Source organism: Schistocerca gregaria, chromosome 11 (genome assembly GCF_023897955.1).
Source record: "Schistocerca gregaria isolate iqSchGreg1 chromosome 11, iqSchGreg1.2, whole genome shotgun sequence".
NCBI classification, from domain to species: Eukaryota; Metazoa; Arthropoda; class Insecta; order Orthoptera; family Acrididae; genus Schistocerca; species Schistocerca gregaria.
In genome coordinates this window covers 136346342-136370482 of record NC_064930.1, presented here as the reverse complement: position 1 = coordinate 136370482, position 24141 = coordinate 136346342, and the positions used below count along the sequence as shown (strand labels likewise).

The window sequence follows — 24141 nt, the reverse complement described above, 5'->3', positions numbered from 1 at the left end:
GCCAGAATTTCATAATTGGGTAGATAATGAAAATCTATGTAATTCTGAAGTATCTGACAAACATTACAGCTCTGATTTGAATAAGTTATTTAGTGAAAATGAAAAGTTATGTGAAGAGAGAGAGAGAGAGAGAGAGAGAGAGAGATGGAACTTGATGTGACTGTGAACAGGATGCAAGATGAGGAAAGTTTTGATATTGATGAAAATATGGAAGCTAATGATGTTGTTGAGAGTTGTACAGAGGTAAGTAATGAAGAGGTTAATGCTGTGGGAGAATATCAGGTATTTGTTGAAATTATTTCAAGTAAAGTAGTGAAGCTATGTGACAATGAAGTTGATAATTGTGAGCATTATGATGAGGTAAGTGTGGTTAGTAATGAGGAAGTGGACACTCATGCATCTGAAGAACAGGTAAAGTTAAGTCAATGTAACCAATATAATGTAGCAGAGGACTGTAATGTTGTGGCAGCTAATAGTAAAAGTATTTAAACCCACATACAAGTTATGAAAGAAAAGGCGAAAAATTTTTAAAAATATTATGGAACAGTTGCAATTACAAAACAGATAGGGAAGAGGTTTGGAACTATTTAGCTAAAATTTGTAGGTTACATCCTCACTGGTGCCAAAGTGTTAAATGTAATGAATATCTGATGTCTGCTCAACCTGTTGTATCCATAGATGATGTTAATGAAAGTGTCAATGTGTGTGTGTGTGTGTGTGTGTGTGTGTGTGTGTGTGTGTGTGTGTGTGTGTGTGAAGCTATTAAAAACTGATCAGGAAAATAATGAGGGTAATTTTAGAGAAATTGAAAATGACCTGTTATATTAATCATTAAAAGTAGAAGAATGTGAATTAGGATGTCCCTACATTCAAGATAAAGTAAACAACTGGGAGAGTAAATTGATACAGGGAGTTCTATTTCAGCCATTTCAGAAAAATTCAGTAATAAAATTAAAGACAGTGTTAATTTTTTTGAGGTCCCTGTGATGGGAGTAAAGATAAGAGGAGCTACAGGCAAACACAGTAAAGTCATCAAAGTCAAGTATTTTTATCATTTGGAATAGAAGATGTAAAATTTGAGCAGGATTGTCTTGTTATTCCAAGTTTAGAAGAGAACATATTGTTTGGCGTAGTCTGGGAGTTAAAGGTAAGTGCTGGATTTAGCTGGAGTGAGATGAAGTTAATTGTGTGTGAACCCAAAAGCAGTATTACTGTGTGTACACAACTGTTTATTATACACTGCAGAGAAAGTTGCAATCAAGTCAGGAAAAACATTGACTATGAAGAGAATTTGTACTGTTATGATGACAAGCCTGAGCTAAATTTTTCTGGTCAAAATTACGAAAACCTAGTTAAAAGTGAAGTAGAGGAAGCAATTAATTTGGACAGTGATCAAAAGAGACAGTTGGAAAATTTATTGTGGGAATTTCAAGATGTTTTCAATGAAAAACCTGGAGTGGTCAGGAATTATCAATGCACTTTACACCTTAAAAGTCATGAACCTTTTTTTCTCAAGCCTTATAGTACCCCTTCTGCAAGAAGAAAAGAAGTAGAGAATGAGATACAAAAAATGGAAGCATGGGGTATAATCGAAAGAAGTAACAGTGATTATAATAATCCTTTGGTGGTGGTTTCCAAACGTTGATGGGGTGATTCTAGGCACCATAACAAATTCTTGAGAAGAGAAAATGATCATCCAGAAAACATAGATGAACTGTTACATAAATTTGAATGTGTGAAATTTATAAGCAGCTTAGACCTAACTTCAGGCTTTCACCAATTTTTTTTAGAAATAAATTCTAAAAAATACACTGCATTTTTGTATGAGGGGAACAGTTATCATTACTGTGTTGTACCATTTGGACTAACTGTTTCTCTTGCTCAGTTTATTAGAGCATTAGATGTTGTTTTGGGGGATGAACTGCCGTCTAAACTTACTGTATATGTAGATGATATTTTGATTTCTGGAAAAACATGGGAAGAACATTTCGAATTGCTAACACAGGTGTGTACAAAATTGAGGGAAAGGGGTATGACGTTTAAGTTAGAAAAATGTAAATTTGGAGTAAGTGAATTGAAATTTTTGGAGCACATTATTTCGGAAAAGAGGATTGAACCTGATAGAGAAAAAATTAAAGCTATAGAGAATTTTCCTGTTCCTAAAAATAAAAAACAAAATCTTTTTGGTCTTGCTGGATTGTACAGAAACCATGTCAATACTCAAGCTATGAATGGTTTTTGTTTATGTGATCTATCTGTTTGGGATTGGTCATCTGACTGTCAAAAATCATTTGATAAGATAAAGAAACAACTTTCGCAAAGCAGAATTCTATATAGACCTGACATGTCTTTACCTTTCTGTTCAATGACTGGCAGCAGAGTGATACAGGATTAGGAGCACACTTATTTCAGGAAAAAGTAGTGAGAGATCATATTGAACACCATTCCATTGCATTTGCTAGTAGAGTATTACAAAAGTATGAAAAGACTTACACTGTGACTGAAAAAGAACTTCTGGCTATACATTGGACTTTCAACAAATTTAAAAATTATCTTCTTGGACACAAAGTAATTGTTTACTCTGACCACAAAGCACTAAGTCACTTACAGGAGTGTAGAATCACCAGATGGGTAATATTCTTACAATAATTTGATTATGAAATTAAATATATTAAGGGGAAGGAAAATGTTATTGCTGATGCACTTTCTAGGTCACCTATTGGGCAAAATTTTGATAATGAAACAGATATTGATGACAAACATTTCAAAACTATGTATTTGAAGGGGATAAAAGAGGAAGGAGAAATTTTAAATATTTGTAATGACATTAGGAGACACCAAAATCATGATGAAAATTGGAAATTGGTAAAAAGTTATTTGGGAGTTACGCAAAAGGTAGATGATTATTATAAGGTACACAAAGGGATTCTGTTCAGAAGATTAAGACCTGATTTGGATGACTGGAAATTATGTTGGCCTGAGCAGCACAGACACATTAGTTAAGTTTATACATGAGAGCTTTGGACATTGCAGTTCTGCCAAATGCATACAAAAGGTTCAGGAAAACCTCTACTTTTATAATATTGCCATAGGAGTGAAGAAAACATTAGCAGCCTGTGACCGATGCCAAAGAGTAAAGGTGAGTAATCAAACATGCAGAGGGATGGTGCAAAATATTTTGCCCAGCAAAAATTTAGAGCTGGCAGCTTGCGACATTTATGGACCCCTCCCCAAGTCAAAAGGAGGTTACAGTTATATCTTTTTGATTGTTGACATACTCTCAAAATTCATCAAATTGAATCCATTAAGGAAACCCACAAGTAAACAGATTACATCTAAATTAACCAGTGATTATTTCAATAAGGCAGGTACTCCACAAGCAATCTTGTCAGACAATGGCTCACAATTTATATCGAAAGTATGGAAAGATTTTGCTGAAAATGCAAACATAAAACATATATTGATTTCAGTTTATCACCCATCCAGTAATTGAGCAAAGAGGTACACGAGAGAGATACGGAGGTTGTGCGGAACATATTGTAGTAAGAACCATGTAAATTGGATTTAATATGTAAATGATTTCAAAGACATAATGAAAAGTTTGCAACATACATCCACTGGCTTTTCACCATTCGAAATTGTGTTTAATAAAAGACATTACTGAACACATCGATTTTCCAGTTTGTCAGATTTTGTCACCTCAGGAGATAGAACAAATTGTAAAAGCACCATCAAAAAACAAGCAGATTACAGAAAGAAAAGACACGATGCAAAAGGCAGGATTTCACACTTTAATATTGGTGATTTGGTTTTGGTTAAAAGGAGAGAAAAATCTAAACTTATGACTTCAGAATTAAAGGAATTTTTTGGCATTTTTATAGGAACATTTGAGGTGAAAGAAAATTCTCACCCAAATGCTTACAGATTGATCTATCCAAAGTCGAGGAAATTATTTGGTTTGAGGTATGTGACTGAATTGAAACCTTATAAGTCCGATGCCTAGAATGAAATTTGCAAATCTCAATAACCTGGAATACAAGGAAAATTTTTCTCATTTTATATTGTTTATGAAGTTTGTTTCCTATCATGTGATATAGAAACTATATATGGTAACAAAGCTTACTTATTGTTGAAAGGAAGCGCAAAATGATTTTGCTTTATCAACATATACACATGTAATATACGTACTATACACTGAATATATGCCTAGATGTAAGAAAATATTTTGATGGTTGCTTATGCATTTTATTTTCTTTGGGTGGTAGGACATGTGCTATTTTAGTTGTAGTTTACTCATGTTAGTTATTAGACATTTTAATGAACATTTTGACATTCATATTTTGTGCTTACTATTGTTTAAAAATACTCTTGAAGTATTACTAGTGTGACTTTTTAAGGAAGTTGTGTGTGGTGAGCAGTGGAGTCGTGAACAATTACTCATTTTTGTAACAATGTTTATGGAAGAGTCTATTATGTGTACATGCTTAAATTTGTGACTATTTTCTTCATGTGCTGATGTTATTTATGCTGAAAATACTTTGTTGCTGTTATTATATTTTCTGAGCCTATATGTTGTAACTCACCAGAGTTTGTGCTTCGACACATTATGAAAAGACTGAAATTGGAATATTATGGACAGGCTATGCCTGCTTACTTGCCCACTTGACAGTTGGAATGTATGAAATGGAGAAGAACTTTCCACACTGTGGAATTAAATCATTCTTTTGCATATTATTGGTGAACCATTCTGTCTGCCTATGGAGGCAACACACAGATACTAACAGTTTTCATTTTTCTTAGTTTTGTCTTTGTAGATAACATGTTTAGGATTAGTGTGATACCTTTTGATATTTTGCATATTACAATAATATTTCTTCTGTTTTCATAAGACTCAGTGTACCCCTGAGCACTTTTCTTCTTTTGTACATGTCATTATAGGTTTTTATGCTACAGTTAGATTGGATCTGTATTGGGGGGGGGGGGGGTCCATATTGGGATAGTCAATATCAGTGATGGGTTTCTTAAGCTACTGTAGGGGGATTATCACAGTTGTCCATTCTGCCATGTTTGTGTTGTATTTTATATTGGTGGGTGGCTGTTGATATTCTGCTCTCATTTATATTTTTTGAATCCTCCCTTTTATTTCTTATCCTACTGCCTGTCACTGATTCTGTTCTATTTTTCTTCTGCTGATGATGAGAGGGGGCTAGGCTGAACTCTTCAGTAGTACCTATTTCTATTTTTCTTTTCCATCCACATATTTTCAGGTATAGTTCCTCCCTTCTTGCAGAGTGTATAATTCTACCATGTTCTCATGCTCTTCAATACAGATCAACAAGCAATTGTTTTCTTAAATGCTGTCTGGTAATACTTCTCTTTGTCACAAATTTCCATGTTAATGTAGTTAACTGTATCTAGTTGAAAACTTTGAAATTCATTTCCAAATTTATTTATACACTATCCTACCGTATTATAGTAGAGTAAAAATTCCAATTACTTTCACATCAGAATGTTGAAGGCCTATGGATAATAAAAGCTTGCTTATGACATGTCACAAACAAGATTTTTTTAGTAATGTTAGAAAATGAGATATTTAATGTGTGTTGTAATATACAGAATTTTTATTGAATATGAATAATTGTTAGACTATTATAATCATTCATATTGTTTCTTTTATGTCGTACTAGTGTTTGATCATTCTTGGTGACACAATAGTTGTAACTAAGATTGAAAAATTTTATGAGTTTTCCTTTGCATAAAATATGTTACAAATTGACAGATTACATTTTGATATTTATGGGTTCTGTTCTAAAGAGAGTGAAGTGAGGCCTGTTGTAAAATTTAGTAATTTTTGCAAGTTTGAAAAGATATGGTTAAAGCAACTTTTAATCTATTACATTACATTTCATTTCTTTAATATTATACCATGAGGATCAATAATCTCTACGTACTGTTTCAAAGATACTATTATTTTATATAGTGATTACCGTAACTTACTACCTTATCTTGCTGTTTGGACACTAAATTGTATGCAGCTTGTGCATGGAATTTTGTGTGTGTGCGTACGTGTGTGTGTGGGGGGGGGGGGTTTAAAGGTACTTTAATTACGTAATCATTATGGCATCTCACCTCAACTTCTCGATACCAGCAATATTCTATAAAATAGCTAACATACTTCTGTGACAACATTCAGATTTGATTTCATTAATGTAGAGGTACTTTGATACATCGATATGTATATGTTGCAATGATATTATTCTTATGTGTATTCTTTCTTTTGTGACTATGATAGTTGACGTACTTGTAACTCTGATTTTTGGGCATGTAAGGGGTTTTTAGATAGTCAAGCTTTGGTCGTCATGTTAAAAAGACGCAAATTGTAGTCAGTTTATGAAATGAGACTTTAACAGTGAGGAAGACATTTTCAAGTAGGTTTTATATTGTGAAGTGATGTTTTGGAAAGAGTTACGTGATATTGCAAACGAAAGTGATAAAAAGGAAGTGTAACTTAAATTCGGAGTGCTGATTACTTTTTTACATCACCATTGTCCTAACTTGCAAAAGTTTAATCATCAAGAATGGTTTACAAAACACGTCTATAAAACTTTTGAATATTGCAGAATAGCACCTAGGCCTCTTTGCATCCGAGCCTGGTATCATCAGTACCTAGATTTTCGACGATTGAGCCACAAGTTCACAATGAGACCAGCGTGACAAACACGAAAATATGAGTGCCTAGTTTATCCATTATTTTATGATATTACTTTATTAACTGTGCTCTAATGAGACCTGCCACATAATGTAACTTTGTTGTTGCCCAAAAATGCAATATTTAGCAGCATGAGCAACACTACAAATCATAATTAATTTTTGACCTTTGTTGTGGTAGGGTTGTTAGAACCTCTTCTTTCTCTATTTTTGCATTTATGTCTCTGAGCATTATTTTCACATTATGCCTTTCGATTTTACCAGTTTCTTCTTCCAACTAGGCATAAAATATATCCTTTGCATCTTCATCTGCCCCCTCAGTAGGGCCGTAGACATTCACTATTGTAACATTCTGTCACTGCCATTGCCATAAAACCAATTATGTTGGCGTTCATAGGCCTATGTAGGAGGATACCAGTGCCATAAAGGCCTGTATCTCCAACACTATACTTCATTAAATGTTCCCCCGATGCTATCATTCCTTGCCCTTTCCATGTAACTTCTTTTATTGCTGCTATTTTCACTTTATTCTTATCTAGTTCACTCCCTATTTCTTGTATGTTGCCAGGTCTCTTGAGTGTCCTCACATTCCAGGTGGCTATCCAAATATCAGTCTCCCTTCTCTTTAACCGTTTTCCTCGCCGGGTCATAAGAGGCAATGCTTTCCATTCCGAGGCATATGTATAATATCTACAACAGCACTTTTTTCCTGCATGGGGTTGTTACCCTCACACCTAACCACTCTCTTGGAGGACCTGCATTTTTTAGGATTTACTCCCCTAGGTGGGTTGGGTTTCTTACGCATATAGAAACCCCCCCCTTCTGCCCTATGTTGTGGGACACACTGACTCCTACATCAAGACCAATCCGGCTTGGATGACACAGCCAGTAGCTACACTACCTCCAGCACAGCTCTCGACTTCGTCAGAGCATGCAAACCCTCCTACCAAGCACTGAAGGTGCCTACGATAATGCGGTGTCCCCTGGGAGGGTTCACAATTTTATACTTTAGTGAAAAGTAGTTTTTTTAGCTTTACACGAAACCTGTGTCATCTTCCAACAACACCATTCACTCAAGTAATTTCAAATAAGAAAGTACTGCAATTCTACAAACGACAATATTATAATCACACTTTCTTGATTTATGATTCATTTTGGACTCAAGTGAACAGTAATGTTTGTCTTTTGACAGATGTCTAACAACTCAGGTTTTAAAACGAATCATTTTGGACAAAAGTGCAAGAAGTTGCTGAGCTCACTTACAAAACAGAAATGGCAACAATTATCGTCTCTAAATGACTTTTCTAAGAACGTTTTGGTTGGAAAATGCCACCCATATTTGCTTGAAGGGGTGACACTGTGAAGATGGTCATTACAGCCTTTACGCCATTTGTCAGATATATTTCAACAGAATACATCTAAAAGTTACTAATAATGACGTTTGTGTTGGCCTTATGAATAAATACCACACTACAACAATTAATGGCACTGTATTTTGACAAAGTGATATTGCCAATATTTCCTAATTTGAAACCCTATTTTAATGTGTTACTGTGGGTTATTTTAATTTCTGTTCTGAATCATCAGAATCTCATTTTCAGTTATGAGACTATTAAAATAGAAGAGCCAGGATTTGAGCTTCATGTGAGTAGAAGCATTGTAAGTTTGTGACTTCAAGGCTCTGTTCTTACTTGAATAAGAATTGTAATAATTTTTGTCTCAGCAAGCACTAATGAGAGAAAAAATATTTTTCTGCTATGGTTAAAATAGATCATCCACAAAAAGTGCAGTAACAAAAGTAAGTGAATCAGAAATATGCAACTAAATAGCTGGACAAAATAGTGTACCAACACTGCTATATGGATAATGATATAATTTAAAATCCATGCAATTTCATTCCAAGTCACAATCAAAACTCCTTATCAAGTGTGTATGAAGAATAGTAGTCCACAAACTGCAAATATATCACCATTGCCTCAATATTTAAAAGCCACTGCAGTATTACAGACCAGATAGCAGCACAGTATTATGTTTCAAGAACCATCATGACAGATACATTCTCATTTCAGACAATAGCCATAAAGCTGAAAGTGTCACAAAACTCAAAAATGACAACACTTAATAACAATTACCTCAAGTTATTACTAGTATGACAAAACATAAACCAAATACCTTACACCAACAAGAAATGGGTAGATAACCGAAAAAAATGACCAAAAACAAACATTATGAAATATGAGACAAAGCATTAGTAATGTTTTCTGAAACCTCACATTTATTATAAAAATAAAGGAAAATACACACTATGCAATCATGTTTAAAGTAGATGAAAGAAGACAACTAAAAAGAAATAAAATGAGAACAAAGAAATTAGAAAGAAAGCACATTTGCTATATTTACTTATTACAATAAAAATTATGCATTTGGATTAAATTTAAATTTTAGTAATCACATTTTGAGCTGTTTCGGTTGTCCTTGTGTTTTATACAATTGGAATTATAATCTGACACTACATGATGACATAGTTTTCCCACATATGTTTGTGCAGCAGTTACATGATAATTAGAAACAGACAAATAATTGAAAGACTATATGCATAAAACTACTCTTCATTAACTTAGAATTATGTACAGAGCTTTGTACTATACAAACATATTTCACAAGAAATACAGCTCAAATGGCCAGTAGTGTATTGATATGAACTTTAAAAAAGCATGAAACTTTGAATTACTACAAAATTTACCAAATGACCCTTTTGCATGAATATACACTTTTGATCCAAATCATTATATCCACTTCCATAGGAGGGCTGTATGCTGCCCAGTGGCATTGTGGGTATATCACATATTAATGAAGCTGTGTAAGCAGAGATGAATGCATAATCATTCTAGCAACAGTCTGTGAAAAACAACAGACAAATAACTTTGCCAAAGAGCAGACGGTTTTGTCTGGTACCTGGGTAATTGCATCTCACTAACAGCGAATCTGGTTGGATGCTTATGTGCTCCTATTGTGAGCCTCTATGGAACATCGTTGAAAGATAGTGAAACCACAAGTTGACAAGAAGGTACAGGATGCTTGTGCTTTACCTAGAGAATGGGAGATCAGAGTCTGGCTGCTCTGTAAAGTGGGATCGATGTCAGTCTATGAAGACAGGAGATAATGCTTGAGCATTCTCAAGACTCAAGCAATTCAGCAGACATTGTCGAGAATGAGGCCCCAAGTTATGTAACAGCTTTGTATTCTAATGTTGATCTAACAACATTGTCAGTTACAGCAGCAGTGGAAATGCAATAATTGAGATTTGACTGCATACCTAGAGAGATGTGTCACATGTTGGCATAAGAGACATTTCTTTTTCGACGAGGTCAATGGTTGTGCCCAGATATGCCATCATCCAGATGAGTGGTTATTCAAAACATGTACCAAACAACAGATGCAGGAAGATAAAGGCAATGTCATGCTATGGGGGATATTCATATGAGATACCAACAAAAAGCAGGTCATAACTGAAAGCATCATGACAGCTGCGTATAATACTAACATTATTGCAACCTCTTTATCACTTCCCTGACAGTGGCATCATCTTTCTGCAGGATTACTAACCAGGTCACAGGGTCAGAATGACACTACAATGGTCTGACCAGTATGATAGTTCACACTTGTCTTGCCCACCTAGTTCAACCCATTAGATCATGATGTAACGAATTTGGGATGCTATTGCACACTGTCTACACAGCAACAGACCAACAGCCTACAACTTATGCGTACAGTGTGATCTATGTTTCAACACGTAATCCAATATACTACTGGAAAACTAACAAAGAACTAATGAGTCCACACCATGCAGAAGTGATGATGTATTGCATTATGAAGGTGGATCAAAAGGCTACTAGGCAGATGATCAAAATTTTTGGCTTATCACTACATACTCACCACCATCAGTTATTTCCTAATGGGGAACTAGCACCAAACAGTTCACATGTGTGCAGATTATCAACTTCACAAATAGCAACTATTAAAGAAGCATACCTCAGTAAAATGCTTACATAATCATGAGATTTTTGTATCTTTCTCCATTGTTCAGATAAATACCCTGAGTGAAGAATATGTAATAAGCACACCTTAGCTGTCACCTGGCTAGTGCATACAGCTTCATGAATCATGAATTGGCGTATCTTTAAAAAAAATGGCAACATATTGTTTCATTCTCACGATGAAGATGGGGTCCTGATTACTATTTGGAACTTCTACCCAAATGAGTAAAAGATATCTCTCACCGCACAAATTTCTGGTAGCCAGTTCATTAAGGCATGGACCATTTGTCACAAAAAAACAAGTGTGTGATTCATATGTAGTATTTATTCTGCATCTTCTTGAAACGTCAAGAAGCAGAAATGGATGTGTCATTTTTATGACCTCTCTCTAGCAGATGCGAACAATTTTCATAACACATGTGTGGTCTTTCAACATGTGTAACACTAGAGCCCTCGACAGTTCTTTGAATGGTCTATACTAAGTGTGTATTATAGCAACCTTCTTAAAACGATCAACCTGACTAAAAGATTTCCCAGAAATATATCTGTGTAGCCCTTTTTATTGTGTAGTAACTCCTGTGTTTTGAAAATACTGGAATGGTTTAACTCTTTTCCACAAGCGCTACATACGGTCGTTCTGTAGTGTGTACTAATATTGTTACTTGAGAGTAGCAGAGTAAAACATTTATCTCTTCCCTGCATGTATTAACAATTGTTTCTTCAGATGATCCAGTAAGAAAAAAAATTTGTCACCAACATTACATTAGTGTAGTCTTGGTCCAGTGTGTACTAATTTTGTGCCTTCAGATTACTCGGATGAGTAAACAATTTTCCTCAAACACTACATTTGAAAGGGACTATCTCCAGTGTGTATTAAGACGTGGCACTTTAGATTGGACAATGCATTAAAACGTTTGCCACAAGTATCACATTTGTACGGTCTCTTTCCTGTGTGTATGAATTCATGTGTCTTACGATGGCCTGAATGATTAAAGGATTTTCCACATACACTACATTTGTAGGGTCTGCTTCCAGTGTGTCTTAATTCGTGTGTCTTGAGATTGCCAGAATTAACAAACGATTTTCCACAAACACTACATTTGTAGGGTCCCTTTCCAGTGTGCATTAACACATGGGGCTTCAGATCGTACAATGTAGTGAAAGCTTTGCCGCAAACATCACATTTATGAGGTCTCTTTCCTGTGTGTATTAATTCGTGTCTCTTCAGATTGCTGGAATGAGTAAAAGATTTTCCACAAACACTACATTTGTAAGGTCTCCTACCAGTGTGTATTAAGTCATGGACCTTTAGATTACTAAAACGACTAAAAGATTTGCCGCAAACGTCGCATTCGTGAGGTCTCTTACCAGTGTGTATTAATTTGTGTCTCTTTAGACTACTTAACAGAGTGAACAACTTAGCACAAACATCACATCTGTGACATCTCTTTGAACTTAGCACGCTGTGGACATTGACATTATCAAACTTCCTGGCAGATTAAAACTGTGTGCCCGATCGAGACTCGAACTCGGGACCTTTGACATTATCACTTGTAGATAACATTCCATCATTACATCTTTCGGGTTTCTCGGCAGCTTGTGTCACAGTATGTGTATTATATACATCATTGAAGGATTTCTTCAAAGTTTTCCTACTTTCCTTGGATGAAGACTGCTTCTCGGTCATTTCCATGCTTCCTTCTCGTACACTCTCCAAGGAGATATTGTTTTCATGGTCATCACTGCAGTCAAATACCTCACTGTTGGCAGCAGATAATGCTTGGTCACCGTTACTCATTATCAAATGTTTTTTCAAGCAGTCATCAGTGGGCAATACCTCACCACATGACTTACACACATATGCAGGTGCCTGCACACCATCAATGTGGTTGAAGACATGCATTATGAGTCTGTATTTGGATGGGAAGCTCTTCAGGCAGAAATTACAGTTGAACCTGTGAAAATCCTTTTCCCTAATGCTATGACTACATCTCATGCTGAATAAGCTATCTTCTTGTGAAATCGATATTTTGGTATAGCTACCGCACACAGTGAAATCTGTTGACTTCTCTGCATCTATCTCCAGCTCGTCGTTGACTACTCCTTGATGTAATGTTTCTTGAAATGAAATGTCACAGCTCTCACCAGCACTTTGAATGCAACTGAGGAATGAAGAAAGAAGTGTGAAATGTTGATTTACAAGATACAAGGAACAATATTTGAGCACGCACAAAATCAGAGGCTATCAACTCAAAGATAAAAATTTATGAGCGTCGCAGATAACTTGTTCAGTAAATGTAAGTGGTTTAAAATTAACATGAAATTCTACCAGAATTTCATTTTGAGACACTGAAACATTTCCATAAAGCAAACCATCATAGGAAATTCAATAATGACCAATCTCATTCAGTGCTGACTACATTTCCAATTTTTCTAGTAGGTTATTTAAAAGTATCACAATATTATAAAAATACTACATTTATTAGATATAATATCCTCCACTTTTGTACATAGGAGTTTCATTCAAAGAATAAAGGAAATGAAAAAGAAGAGTAATCAATGGTTTTAAAGTAAAAGTGAAACAATTTTCTGCAGTTGATTTTTCTTTGTTTTGGAGAGCAATTTCAGCTATGGGTAGAAATTCTTAAAATCAGATATATTAAATTCATTTTACAAAACAATAAAGCATGGCTTTTCATTTGATTCTAAATCAATCAACAACTACCACAAACATCAACTTTTTCATTGGCTAGATAGTAAGGCCATCAACCAGGTGGAGAACATCTGTGCGTATATAGGAAATAATGTCAGGTCAATACATGAAGGAACACATACATGAATTTCCAGACTGATGAACAAATGTGAATGACACACAAATTTTTCTAACACAAGATGTGTGTTGTTAGTAGCACAGCTTGTATGTATCCCTCTGGCAGGAAGAATGCCAATGCAGTTACAGCTACCCATTCAAAAATATTTTTACAGCTCAACATTTGGTCACTGGGAATTCCAAAACATCCTTGCTGTATCAAACACATGTGTCAGTGGTGATGTCAGCACAAGTCACACACTGTACAGCCTACCATAGTCTTCTGAGAGCAAGTAATGGCAGTAGGTGCATGGTCCACCTGTGTGATATCTGGGTCCAATCATTCCACCTGCAGCTACCCCATTCCATCAGAATGGAAATGGAAATTTTTGAGCTTCCCAAAGAGATCATTTGCTTGTGGATATGGCTGTGGATGTGTAGGAGCATGCACACATTTGTGTGATATAATTCTTATTTTATCCTGATTGCTGTTTTTGACTGTTTTGCTTCTTGGTGGGTATTATATTTGGTTTCAGGTAACCAATGACAGTGAAAAATTAGAGTTTGCTCTCCTCAACAAATGAAATTTTTCTGCAGAATATGGCTATGCTAACAAAAATAAGGAAATTCTTTCTCTAGTTTGCTGATAGTGGTTAGCCTTAAAACTTCTGCACAAAATGATCATGATCTTAATTGTGCTGCAGATTCTTGATCGCTGTTTTCTCGGTTATACTGCACATCACACGGTTGTGGTAAGGTTAGGACACGAGTTTAAATTCAAGGCTACAAAACCTGTCATCTACCACAGTTTAGTCACAGATCACTTAAAATCAGCTTTCAACAGAGCAAATCTCATTTCTGTCATGCTGTGCATTACATATTAAAAGCATTTGTGAAGTGACTCACTGTGAGCAGTAGCTGCCAGTGGATGTAGCAGCACTGCAGTGTCAAGTGACACACGTCAACTGTCAAGTAGTTTTAATCAGATTACAGTAAAACTTATTTTCTATGTGATTAAATGAAATCTTTACAGTTAATCACTTTGTTGCAGGTAACACTGCCACTAATTTCATACACCAGAAACTGTCCTTTAAAAGAAACTCATAGTAAAATGGGCTCTTGTCTCACAACTCTAAGTCAGTGTAGAATATTATACCCCACTGACCACAGTATTGTATTCTGCATTACAAAGAACACACCTTTTGGATATGTTCTATGTAGGTATGTTTCTTATACTGCTGCTTCCACACAGGCCATGTAATAAGGGTAGATGGCTGGTGTGCCCATAATCAAAGTGGCTGAAAACACTTCTCACTTTCACAGTTTACATATGGCATAAATGGCAGGCGCTGACTTTCCCTGAACCATCATACAAACACATATATCATGAAGAGACAGTTACAAATACACACTGTTTTGACATATTATTGGATTAGTGAAAGGCAGTGTATTCCAGCCATTCACAAGCTCAGGGTGCAGAAGTATCCTCCAAATGTAGGCTGGATGTTATTACATTCTTTCTTGGATTCTACAGACCAGGTATGCCACATGCTGATCAAACTTTTCTTGTAATTTGGCTTCCAATTGGTGAGGGCAACATTACAGTAATTTTGTGCAACATATCTTTTTCCCCTGGGTTCAGCAGAATAGGCAAGATTGATTTCTTGCATAAAGATAAATGGTTCCTAACAGTTCAGCTATTATGTAGTACTACTTGAAAATAAAAAGTGGTATCTAGGTTCTTTGAGGCACCACATTTGCACTGCCTGAGCTATCTCCCTGTCTCCCATCTGGTGTTTAGATTGTCCCTGCCTGATATAACAGTTTTATGGGCTATTACAATAATAATAATAATAATTACTCCTGGTTGCTAATTCACATTTTTGTTGAGCCAGCTAAGAAAAGAAATGTTGCAGACAGCTGTTCTCAGATAAATACGCACTGGAGATGAGCAACATTGGAATTATCACCAAGCTTTGCAAAAGGTGAATACTATGGGCTGACATTTACTTCCACAACAGGGCAAGTACACCAACAATGTGGTGAATTTACCTTGCAATAATCTTAGAATGGCAAGATGGAAGCAGTTTCAAAAATCACCAGATGGCAAAACAATGCTCTCTTTGCTCTGTGTGATAACAACCTCAATGACATCCTTTTGACAAGCCTGCATGTGGAGGTTACAATTATAATGAATCAGGATTAGAGATTAGTTGACAGAAATCAAATAACTGTGCTGCAACAAATTCTACCACCTGTATTCAGGAGACATAGCTCGTCTCATGACCCACCAGGAGATGCTGGCATTACTCCTGCATATTACTGACATTATTATCCCCTATAAGCGAAATGGCTGTCAAAATTTTAGGTCAATATTGGCAATGCTTCTTGCAAAGAGATTCCTGGCAAATGAAAACAAAATCTAGTATTATTGAGATACAGCTAGTGTCTGATCTCATTCCTCACTTATGTCTCACAGACAAGAAAAACAGGTTGTCCATCAAGCACTCCTTACCCCCAGTGGGAACCAGTCAGATACTGTGCCCTCACAGCATGGGACTACTGAAACATTTACAAAGTGACTGAAGTGAAATACAGTGATCTTCTTCAGATATAAAGTTTTAGTTACTCTACATGTGCTATCAAACTATGGATGTTCCATTGCAATATAGGAGTAATTAAACCAATGATAAGCTCATGAATCATTACTAGAAGGGAGTAGGGAGATGACAATTTCAGGGTTTTTGCTGAGGAACTTTGTGTTTCCACCTGAAACCATCAATGTTTACATCTAGTGGAATGAGTCTACCTATGATTCATGGGATGAGGTAGTTGTAGCTGATGCTCAGAAAGTTGACAGTTGTTAGTTCCTGTATGTCTTTTCCCCAGTGATTATGGTGGTGACTTTAGGTTTCAAGTGTTTTCTATCTTTGTCTATTGGTATTGAGTAGAGCATTAAGTAACACCCCCACCTGCTGACACAGCCCACGAGTCACCACCAAATGTGTTCTTGAAGACTTTGCTAGTGACTTAAGATGTCTCATTGGTACAACCCTCCCATAACAAAACCGAATGAAACAGCAAATATCCTCATTCCATGCCGGATAGCCATGGCTCAAGATGGTACAGTTGTTTCAACACTATGTTCCTGATTCATGCGCAGTTTCCCCGTATTTATGATAGAGTTCTTATCCTTTGAAATCCCACACCAAAGCTCATATGACATCATCTCATGACTGATTACATGAGCAGTTACATATGCTGTTAACCCTTATGGACTTGAATTTAATATTATATGTCTGTTATCTGTGGGTTACCATTTTAGTTATTCATAATTTTCCTCAAATATGTGCTACCTCATTTCTACCAGCCATTCTTAATTGTTGGGTAGCTTCCAAAAAATTACTTACGAGAAGCAATAACTCAGTAAGGTAGGTTGTGAGAATATATGATATCAATGGTACAATTACAAAGGCTATTAACAGCTCCATGGCACAATGTCACGTCTTCCTAATTTTGTGACTTTTTGGTAATAGCTAAGTTATTTCACATGTTTCAGTTTTTGTAGCACTCATTTCCCACATGTACACTATGTGAGCCAACCTATCTGGAATCGTGGCTGAAAATGACACAGGTTTGTGGCACCCTCCATCAGTAACGCTGGAATTCAGTATGATGTTGGCCCACCCTCACTCTTCATGACAGCTTCCACTCTCACAGGCATACATTAAACCAGGTACTGGAATATTTCTTGGGGAATGGCAGCCCATTCTTCACAGAGTGCCACAGTGAGTAAAGGTATCAATGTAAGTCAGTGTTTCAAAACATCCCAAAGGTGTTCTACAGGACTCAGGTCAGGACTCTGTGCAGGCCAGTCCATTACAGGGATGTTACTGTTATGTAACCGCTCTGCCACAGGTTGTGCATTATGAACAGGTACTCGATCGTGTTGAAAGAGCCATCCCTGAATTGCTCTTCAGCAATGGGAAGCAAAAAGGTCCTTAAAACTAATGTAAGCCTGTGCTGTGATAGTGCCACGCAGAACAACAAAGGATACAAGCCCCCTCCATGAAAAACACTACCACACCACAACACCACCATCTCCAAATGTTACTGTTGGTACTGCACGCACTGACAGATGTTCACCAGGCATTCTTCATTTCCACACAGTGTCATCGGATTGCCACATTGTGTACCATGATTCGTCACACAACATAACATTTTTCCACTGTTCTATCATCCAATGTTTATGCTCCTTACACCAAGCAAGGTGTTGTTTAACATTTATCAGCATGATGTGTAGCTTGTGAGCAGCCACTCAACCATGAAATCGATGTCTTCTCACCTCCTGTCTAACTGTTACAATACTTGCAGTGGATCCTCATGCAGTTTGGAGTTCCTGTGTGATGATCTGGATAGATGTCTGCCTTTTACACAATTTCTCATCAGATTAGGTCAGCCTTTACGTTTTTGTTCTGTATATGTCCCTTCATGTTTCCACTTCACTATCACATTGGAAACAGTGCAGCTAAGGATGTTTAGGATCATGGAAATCTTGCATATGAATGTATGACACGAGTGTCACCCAATCACCGACCACATTTGAAGTCTGCGAGTTCCACAGAGGACTCCATTCTGCTCTCTCATGATGTCTAATGACTCCTGAGGTCGCTGGTATGGAGTACATGGCAGTAAGTGGCAGCACTGTGTACCTAATACAAAAAAACATATGTTTTTGGGGGTGCCCAGATACTTTTGATCACATAGTGTATATATCTTGCCAAAGTGAAGTGATTTGCATGACTTAATGAAACAGACAGACAGTACATAAAACTGCAATGGAAGTATATCTAGGGAGACTCCAGACACTAACATGTGGTTAATGAAGACGGATAACAGGTTTTTCTAGTAGTACAGGTACCAGCTGCCACCATACTGTACGATGGCTTGCCGAGCATCTATGCAGATGTAGATGTACAACAGTTTGTACCATTAGCCAACATGGCCTTGCTATGTTAGTACTGTGAACAGCTAAAAGCAAAGGACATACACCTGTTATAATCCATAATGACGTACAGCCCTACTGAATAGTTTAATGATAATGACAGATCTCTGGGAGGCACCTACTCTGGCAGATATTATCAGGGAAAAGAACAATATGGCTAAAAGTCAGAATGTGGAATGTTAAGTTGCTTGATTGATTAGTTGTGGAAGAGAATATGAAATGAGAAATGGATAAGTTTAATTTTGATATGGTGGTAATTAGTGTGGTGCAAAGGGAGGACCAACAACATTTCTGGTCAGGTGAGTACAGAGTTATTAGCACAAAATGAAACAGGAGTAATGCATGAGTAGAAGTAATTATAAATAAGAATATAGAAATGGAAGTAAACTATTATGAACAGTATTGTGGACTCAGTACCATAGCCAAGACAGATAAGAAGGCAAAGCTATCCATAATTGTACAAGCACATACAATTACTAGTTCTGCCAATTATGAAGTAATTAAAAGAATCTATCAACTCGTACCTAGATAAAATTTTGAAATGTTGCAACAATTGGCAACTAGCATTAAATATTCAGACTAAACAAAGTGTAGTTCAAAGAAAGGAGAAACATAGTATCCTATCACTACTCTCATTAATTCTTGAGTGTAGCAATATGTGGAGATACCACACTGGTTCAGTTGCTACGATACTATACAATACATTGCTAGGAGGCGAGAGGAATCCAGTCATGCTATAAACGTGATGCTTTCAAAACAACTGTAACACTCGCCTCAGAATATTGCTGAAGTGTGTATGATACATATCAAATAAGTTTAAGAAGAGATATTAAGCTTTTACTTCACATTGATTCGCAAAAAATGGGTGTGTATCTAGACATAGCAGTCATGCTGATCAGTGAACATTTACTAGGTGAACAATGTTAAATGTTTAAAATGGATATACACAGTAAATGTGGAACTGAATTATTTCATAAACATAATTTGAAAATCTCATGAGTCCAGCATTCCTACATTTCTAGCACCAAGAAAGGATGGCTACACTTTGGGATGAGAACATCTTGTGCCAGGAAAAAAGAGCTTTACTGAACACAAAGGAAGATCTGATAGTGCACTACAGGCAGTACAGCTGAATATTTCACTATGTGCAATCTGTTGTCTTCTGAATTAGGTATAGCTCTCTCTACCTTGCACATGGTATTGAAGTCCAAGAAGTTATTATAGTTTTTTAGAGAATAAGAAGACCAGGAAAATAACTAACACAAAGTTTAATTGTACAACCACACTGTGTACCTTATACACCTAATGTTAACATTCATAAAGAAATTTCACTCTTATTACTGTGATTCAGTGGTGAAAATAGTTTCCTCCTACGACCTGGCCACAACTGATTAATATTCATTTTACTGTCATGGTCAGATAAATCACTTACTATCGGTTTCACTCCCAAACCAGCCAAGCTTGTGGTGTGCCCATTAAGTCCTTGTGTGGAATTGTACTGTGTTAGATTTCCCAAATTCAGACATTGGGAATTCCAGGTGTCCTTGATTTCTAGCTTCTGACAGAAAATCAACATTAAAGTCACAGAAGATAACCACTCACAAGCCAATTCTACACGGCCTTTCTAAGGCTGCCTACAGCTGCTTTATGAAATTTAAGATCATGATGGTGGTCTGTAAACTGTCAATACAACAAGCTTAGGTTTCCCAATTCACATTCTTGACACAGTGGTCAAAGAGCTGTTCACCATGACATTCATTAACTGAAAGAATTAAGACTTTACTCCAGTACCTGCATTTATAACCACTCACCCTTTCCCTCTTACTTGTTCTACATTAGCTTGTACCCACCATGTTGAATTTCTGTGACTTCCATGTCATATTCAATTACAATAGTTAGCACTATACAGCTGCTGACACTTCACCTGAACTTACGTTCTCTTTTTTGTATAAAGGAATTGCACTCTTTTTATTAAGGAACAGAAACACAAACCAGCTGTTTTATTGAACGTGTTACCAACCATATTGCTTCGTAATATTTTTTCTTGTCGATAATAATGAACAATCTTGTATATGTCAAGCACCATGCTTAATGTGAACTCACTTAAGGTGAACACTTGGTTAACACCAGCAAAAGAAAAGCCCAGGCAGTGATGTACGTGATATTATACAAAGTTTTACTGGTTAAACAAATGAATTACAAACTTTTTTCGTAATGTTTCTCTGGCTGACTTTTGTGCGTAACATTGCTCAACAATTATTATCAACAATCTAAACAATCATGACAACAGTGTGAAAAAACTAGATTCCTTTAATAAGTACAATTACATGTTGAGACGTGCTTTTATGTTCTTTACATGGAGCCAGTATTAGTAACATTCAGTTCCAAGCAGTAAAGGGTAGTCACGTCAATAGAAAGCAGAAAGCATGCATCAGGAAGTTAAACTAAAAATTCTGCAGGAAGCATACCATGGTGTATTGAGCAACAGCACAACTGCCAGAAAGATTAGACTCAGCAAATCTACATTAATCACACTACCTAAATGAAAAGTTCATAACTCTGCGGCACCGGGTTCCAGGAGCAAATCTAAGTGACTTCACAGTGTTATGTACGAAGATGCTGAACTTTTACTTTTACAATGGTTCATCAATATGTACACTTCCAATGTACCTATAGTGGAACTATAATTCAGTCAACAATAAATGAGATGGCAAAAAATTTAGACATTCAAAATAGACTTCGGTGTTTTTGCTTGTTGGCTGTATCGTGTAAGTTCCAAAACAGTGGCATAATTTCATCTTCAGTTATTAGCAGTGAAATGAATAAAATTGATGAAGGTGGGGCAAGGACTGGTTGCAGGAATTTGACCAAGTGAAAGAAAAGTTTGCTATATCTTATATCTGAAATGCAGACAAAACTAGGATTTCTTTACAACTTTCGCCAAGTCAAACCACAAAATAAGAGGTGAAATATGCCATGGTCAGGCCAGCAGTAAACAATGTTTAATTATGTACTTGTCTGTAATTCATATGATATAGATAAACAATATCCTTGGGTGATCAGTAAATCTGAGAAACCCATTTGTTTTATGAACATGAAATTGATGTTTTCCCTTGCATCTGCTGTCAATTGACAGCTAATCTTAAATGGCTTTTATGTTTCAATATGAACTAAGGTAAAGGTTAACTTTTTACCTCCAAATACATTCAGTTGCCTTCAGCCTTTGCATCAAGGCATTACTGATGCTATGAAGATATTGTATCACAAGCCACTTGTGCAATCTGTATTGCTGAAAACAAGATTGAAATGCCAAATTGGATTGTATTGGATGGAATACAAATTGGGAATCAGTTCTGTCACAACACATGAAGAACTGATTTAGAAATGCCTGGAGATTTGTTGCAAGTTAGATGGAGACAATCACTTCACCTAAGAGTGGAATATTTTGCAAGACATTTCAAATCCTGCAGTTAGTCCTGAATCTGATGTACAAAAGTTTCTGTCTGAGGTGCAAAATGCATCATAAGAATGTGAGGACAAGACCATTCTGCCTACCCACCATTAAGTGTTAAACGCCTTTGACACTTTTGCTATAACATCTGAACTCATCATTATTTTTACAGAAGTTTTTAGAGATGGCCTGAAGCAAGCAGGCATTTTTGTTTCTTCCTGTGACAGCACAATATTCTGGATGTTTGCCATAAGAAAATTATCTGAGTGTATAATTTTTCAAATTACACTACAGTATTTAATGAAAGTGTTTTGCTTTTCATCTTTGCTGTTTGTGTTGTTATTGCAAACGAATGTTATAAATGGCACTGATGTACCTCATAATGTTGTAAAGCTTCTTTTTATTTTTTTGCATTAACAGAATGGTGTACATAATAGTGTTTCCTGTAATAACATGCGTAATATTGCTGCAGTACATATATAATGTATACTATAAATGGTTAATATGTAGAAAAATGGAATTGAAAAAAAAAAGAAATTTTTATAAAAACTTCTGGTATTTTGTTCCCTAGGGGTTATTTTTTTGCTTTCACATGGAGTAGCTAAAAATTTATACAGCTCCAAAAATTGTGCAGTGAATAATAAAAACGTACCTCGTACTATCAGATGCATTTCTTATTGAGGCTGCCACCTGAAATATTACAAAGAATTACTGGTGATTTAAAATTGATGAAACAGTAAATAAATAAAATTGTATTAACACCCACTAACATGTGATTGTTAATACTATTTCCAAGTAGTGTTTGGAACAAAGAGATGCTACATAACTGTAGCAGTAATTGAAGAAAAGGTAAAAAGTAAAAAATAAAGTAAAAGCAAAATGAAAAATCAACACTTCATTTCAGCACTTTATTTTTAGCTGTGTAAATAACTATAAAAACATTGACTCATTTGAATACAAATTTCCTATTTGATACTTGAAAAATAAGTGTCCTGAAACATCATTCACCTATCATGCACATAGGATTAGGTGAAATAGCAGAGAAAAATGTGAAAAATGGTCAAATTTATTGATGAGACAGGTAAAGAAAAAACTGAAAAAAATTCTATCTGAAATGCTATTAAATTTATTTTTTAAACAACTGCAGTACTGAATATTATTCCATTCTCTTGAGATAGCTCATCGCATGGAACATCAAAATCGTTAAATGTCACATCAGTTTCATTCACAGAGGAAATTTAGGAGTACAGCATGACATAAAAGCAATAGGAATTATAACATGAAGTGGTGGTGTTTTATAGGAATATAGATGAAAAAGATTCATGTATTATTGTGAATAGTAAATGAACATGGTCAACGTGAGGACAGTGTCCTCTTCATATGAATGAATATGCAGTCATACATTTCACAGAAGGGGAGGGATTAATAAAACTGCTGATAAATTCAGGTGGCAGACTATAAAGAGCCAGTATACAATGAATACACATGAAGAAGCACTTAGAATGTGGACAACTATAATAGCAGTAAAACAAGTCTGTTACTGGAGCCTAGGAGAAGACCTTTAACATCAAGGAGAATCCAGGAATTCAGTCATCAAACCCAGAGATGATCACATTTTGTGAAACAGGTCAGATTAAACAAACTAGTGTACATTAAAGTATAGACTGAGTCATCTCTGACAGCAAGTTCAATTAAGCTAAGTAAAACAGCTAATTTTTGTTCAAAAACAACAACTGCACTGGTAATGAATAATAAAGATAAGTGTACTGTATTTTGCTACAAGAAACAAACAATTTCTTGGTAGTGGTCATGATTTGTTATTCAGATTATGTAATTTAATGAAGCAAAACTTTAGTAACATTAATGAGGAATACGATCAGTATAGTAAGTAACTTTGCAACAAATGAAATGTTGACATAAATAGAAATAATAAAGGGTTTGGAGATAGATGCAAAAGAAACTATCCAGAAAAAAATCATTTTTCAACAGGATAGAGCATCACCACACTGGCACCTGCGTGAAAGAGCACTTCTGAACAATCAGCCATAAGAGGCATAGACATCTCACATTCATTTGCTGACCTTGAATTTTGTCTGATCTTGCAGTATGCAATTTTTTTGTCAGGGTTTGT

At 35.9% G+C, this 24141-nt stretch overlaps 2 protein-coding genes across 4 annotated transcripts in view; both read right to left on the bottom strand.

Moving 5' to 3' along the window:
* Positions 1–8942: 8942 nt before the first annotated feature.
* LOC126294993 (zinc finger protein 59-like) overlaps positions 8943–24141 on the bottom strand; it is an 85613-nt gene continuing 70414 nt past the window's right edge. For 2 of the 3 annotated variants that reach the window (XM_049987237.1, XM_049987239.1), the window contains exons 5-7: positions 22663–22700; positions 12297–12907; positions 8943–12235 (exon numbers count right to left, since the gene is read on the bottom strand). In XM_049987237.1, coding sequence (XP_049843194.1) covers positions 12201–12235; positions 12297–12907; positions 22663–22700 — 684 coding nt within the window. In that variant the 3' untranslated portion in view covers positions 8943–12200. The remainder of the gene's footprint in view (positions 12236–12296; positions 12908–22662; positions 22701–24141) is intronic. The other variant, XM_049987238.1, reaches the window with a different exon arrangement.
* Positions 11587–12097, bottom strand: LOC126295062 (zinc finger protein 85-like). The gene is made up of 2 exons (XM_049987309.1): positions 12084–12097; positions 11587–11977 (listed from the first exon to the last, which is right to left on the bottom strand). The coding sequence occupies exons 1-2, from the start codon at positions 12095–12097 to the stop codon at positions 11587–11589; spliced, it is 405 nt and encodes a 134-aa protein (XP_049843266.1).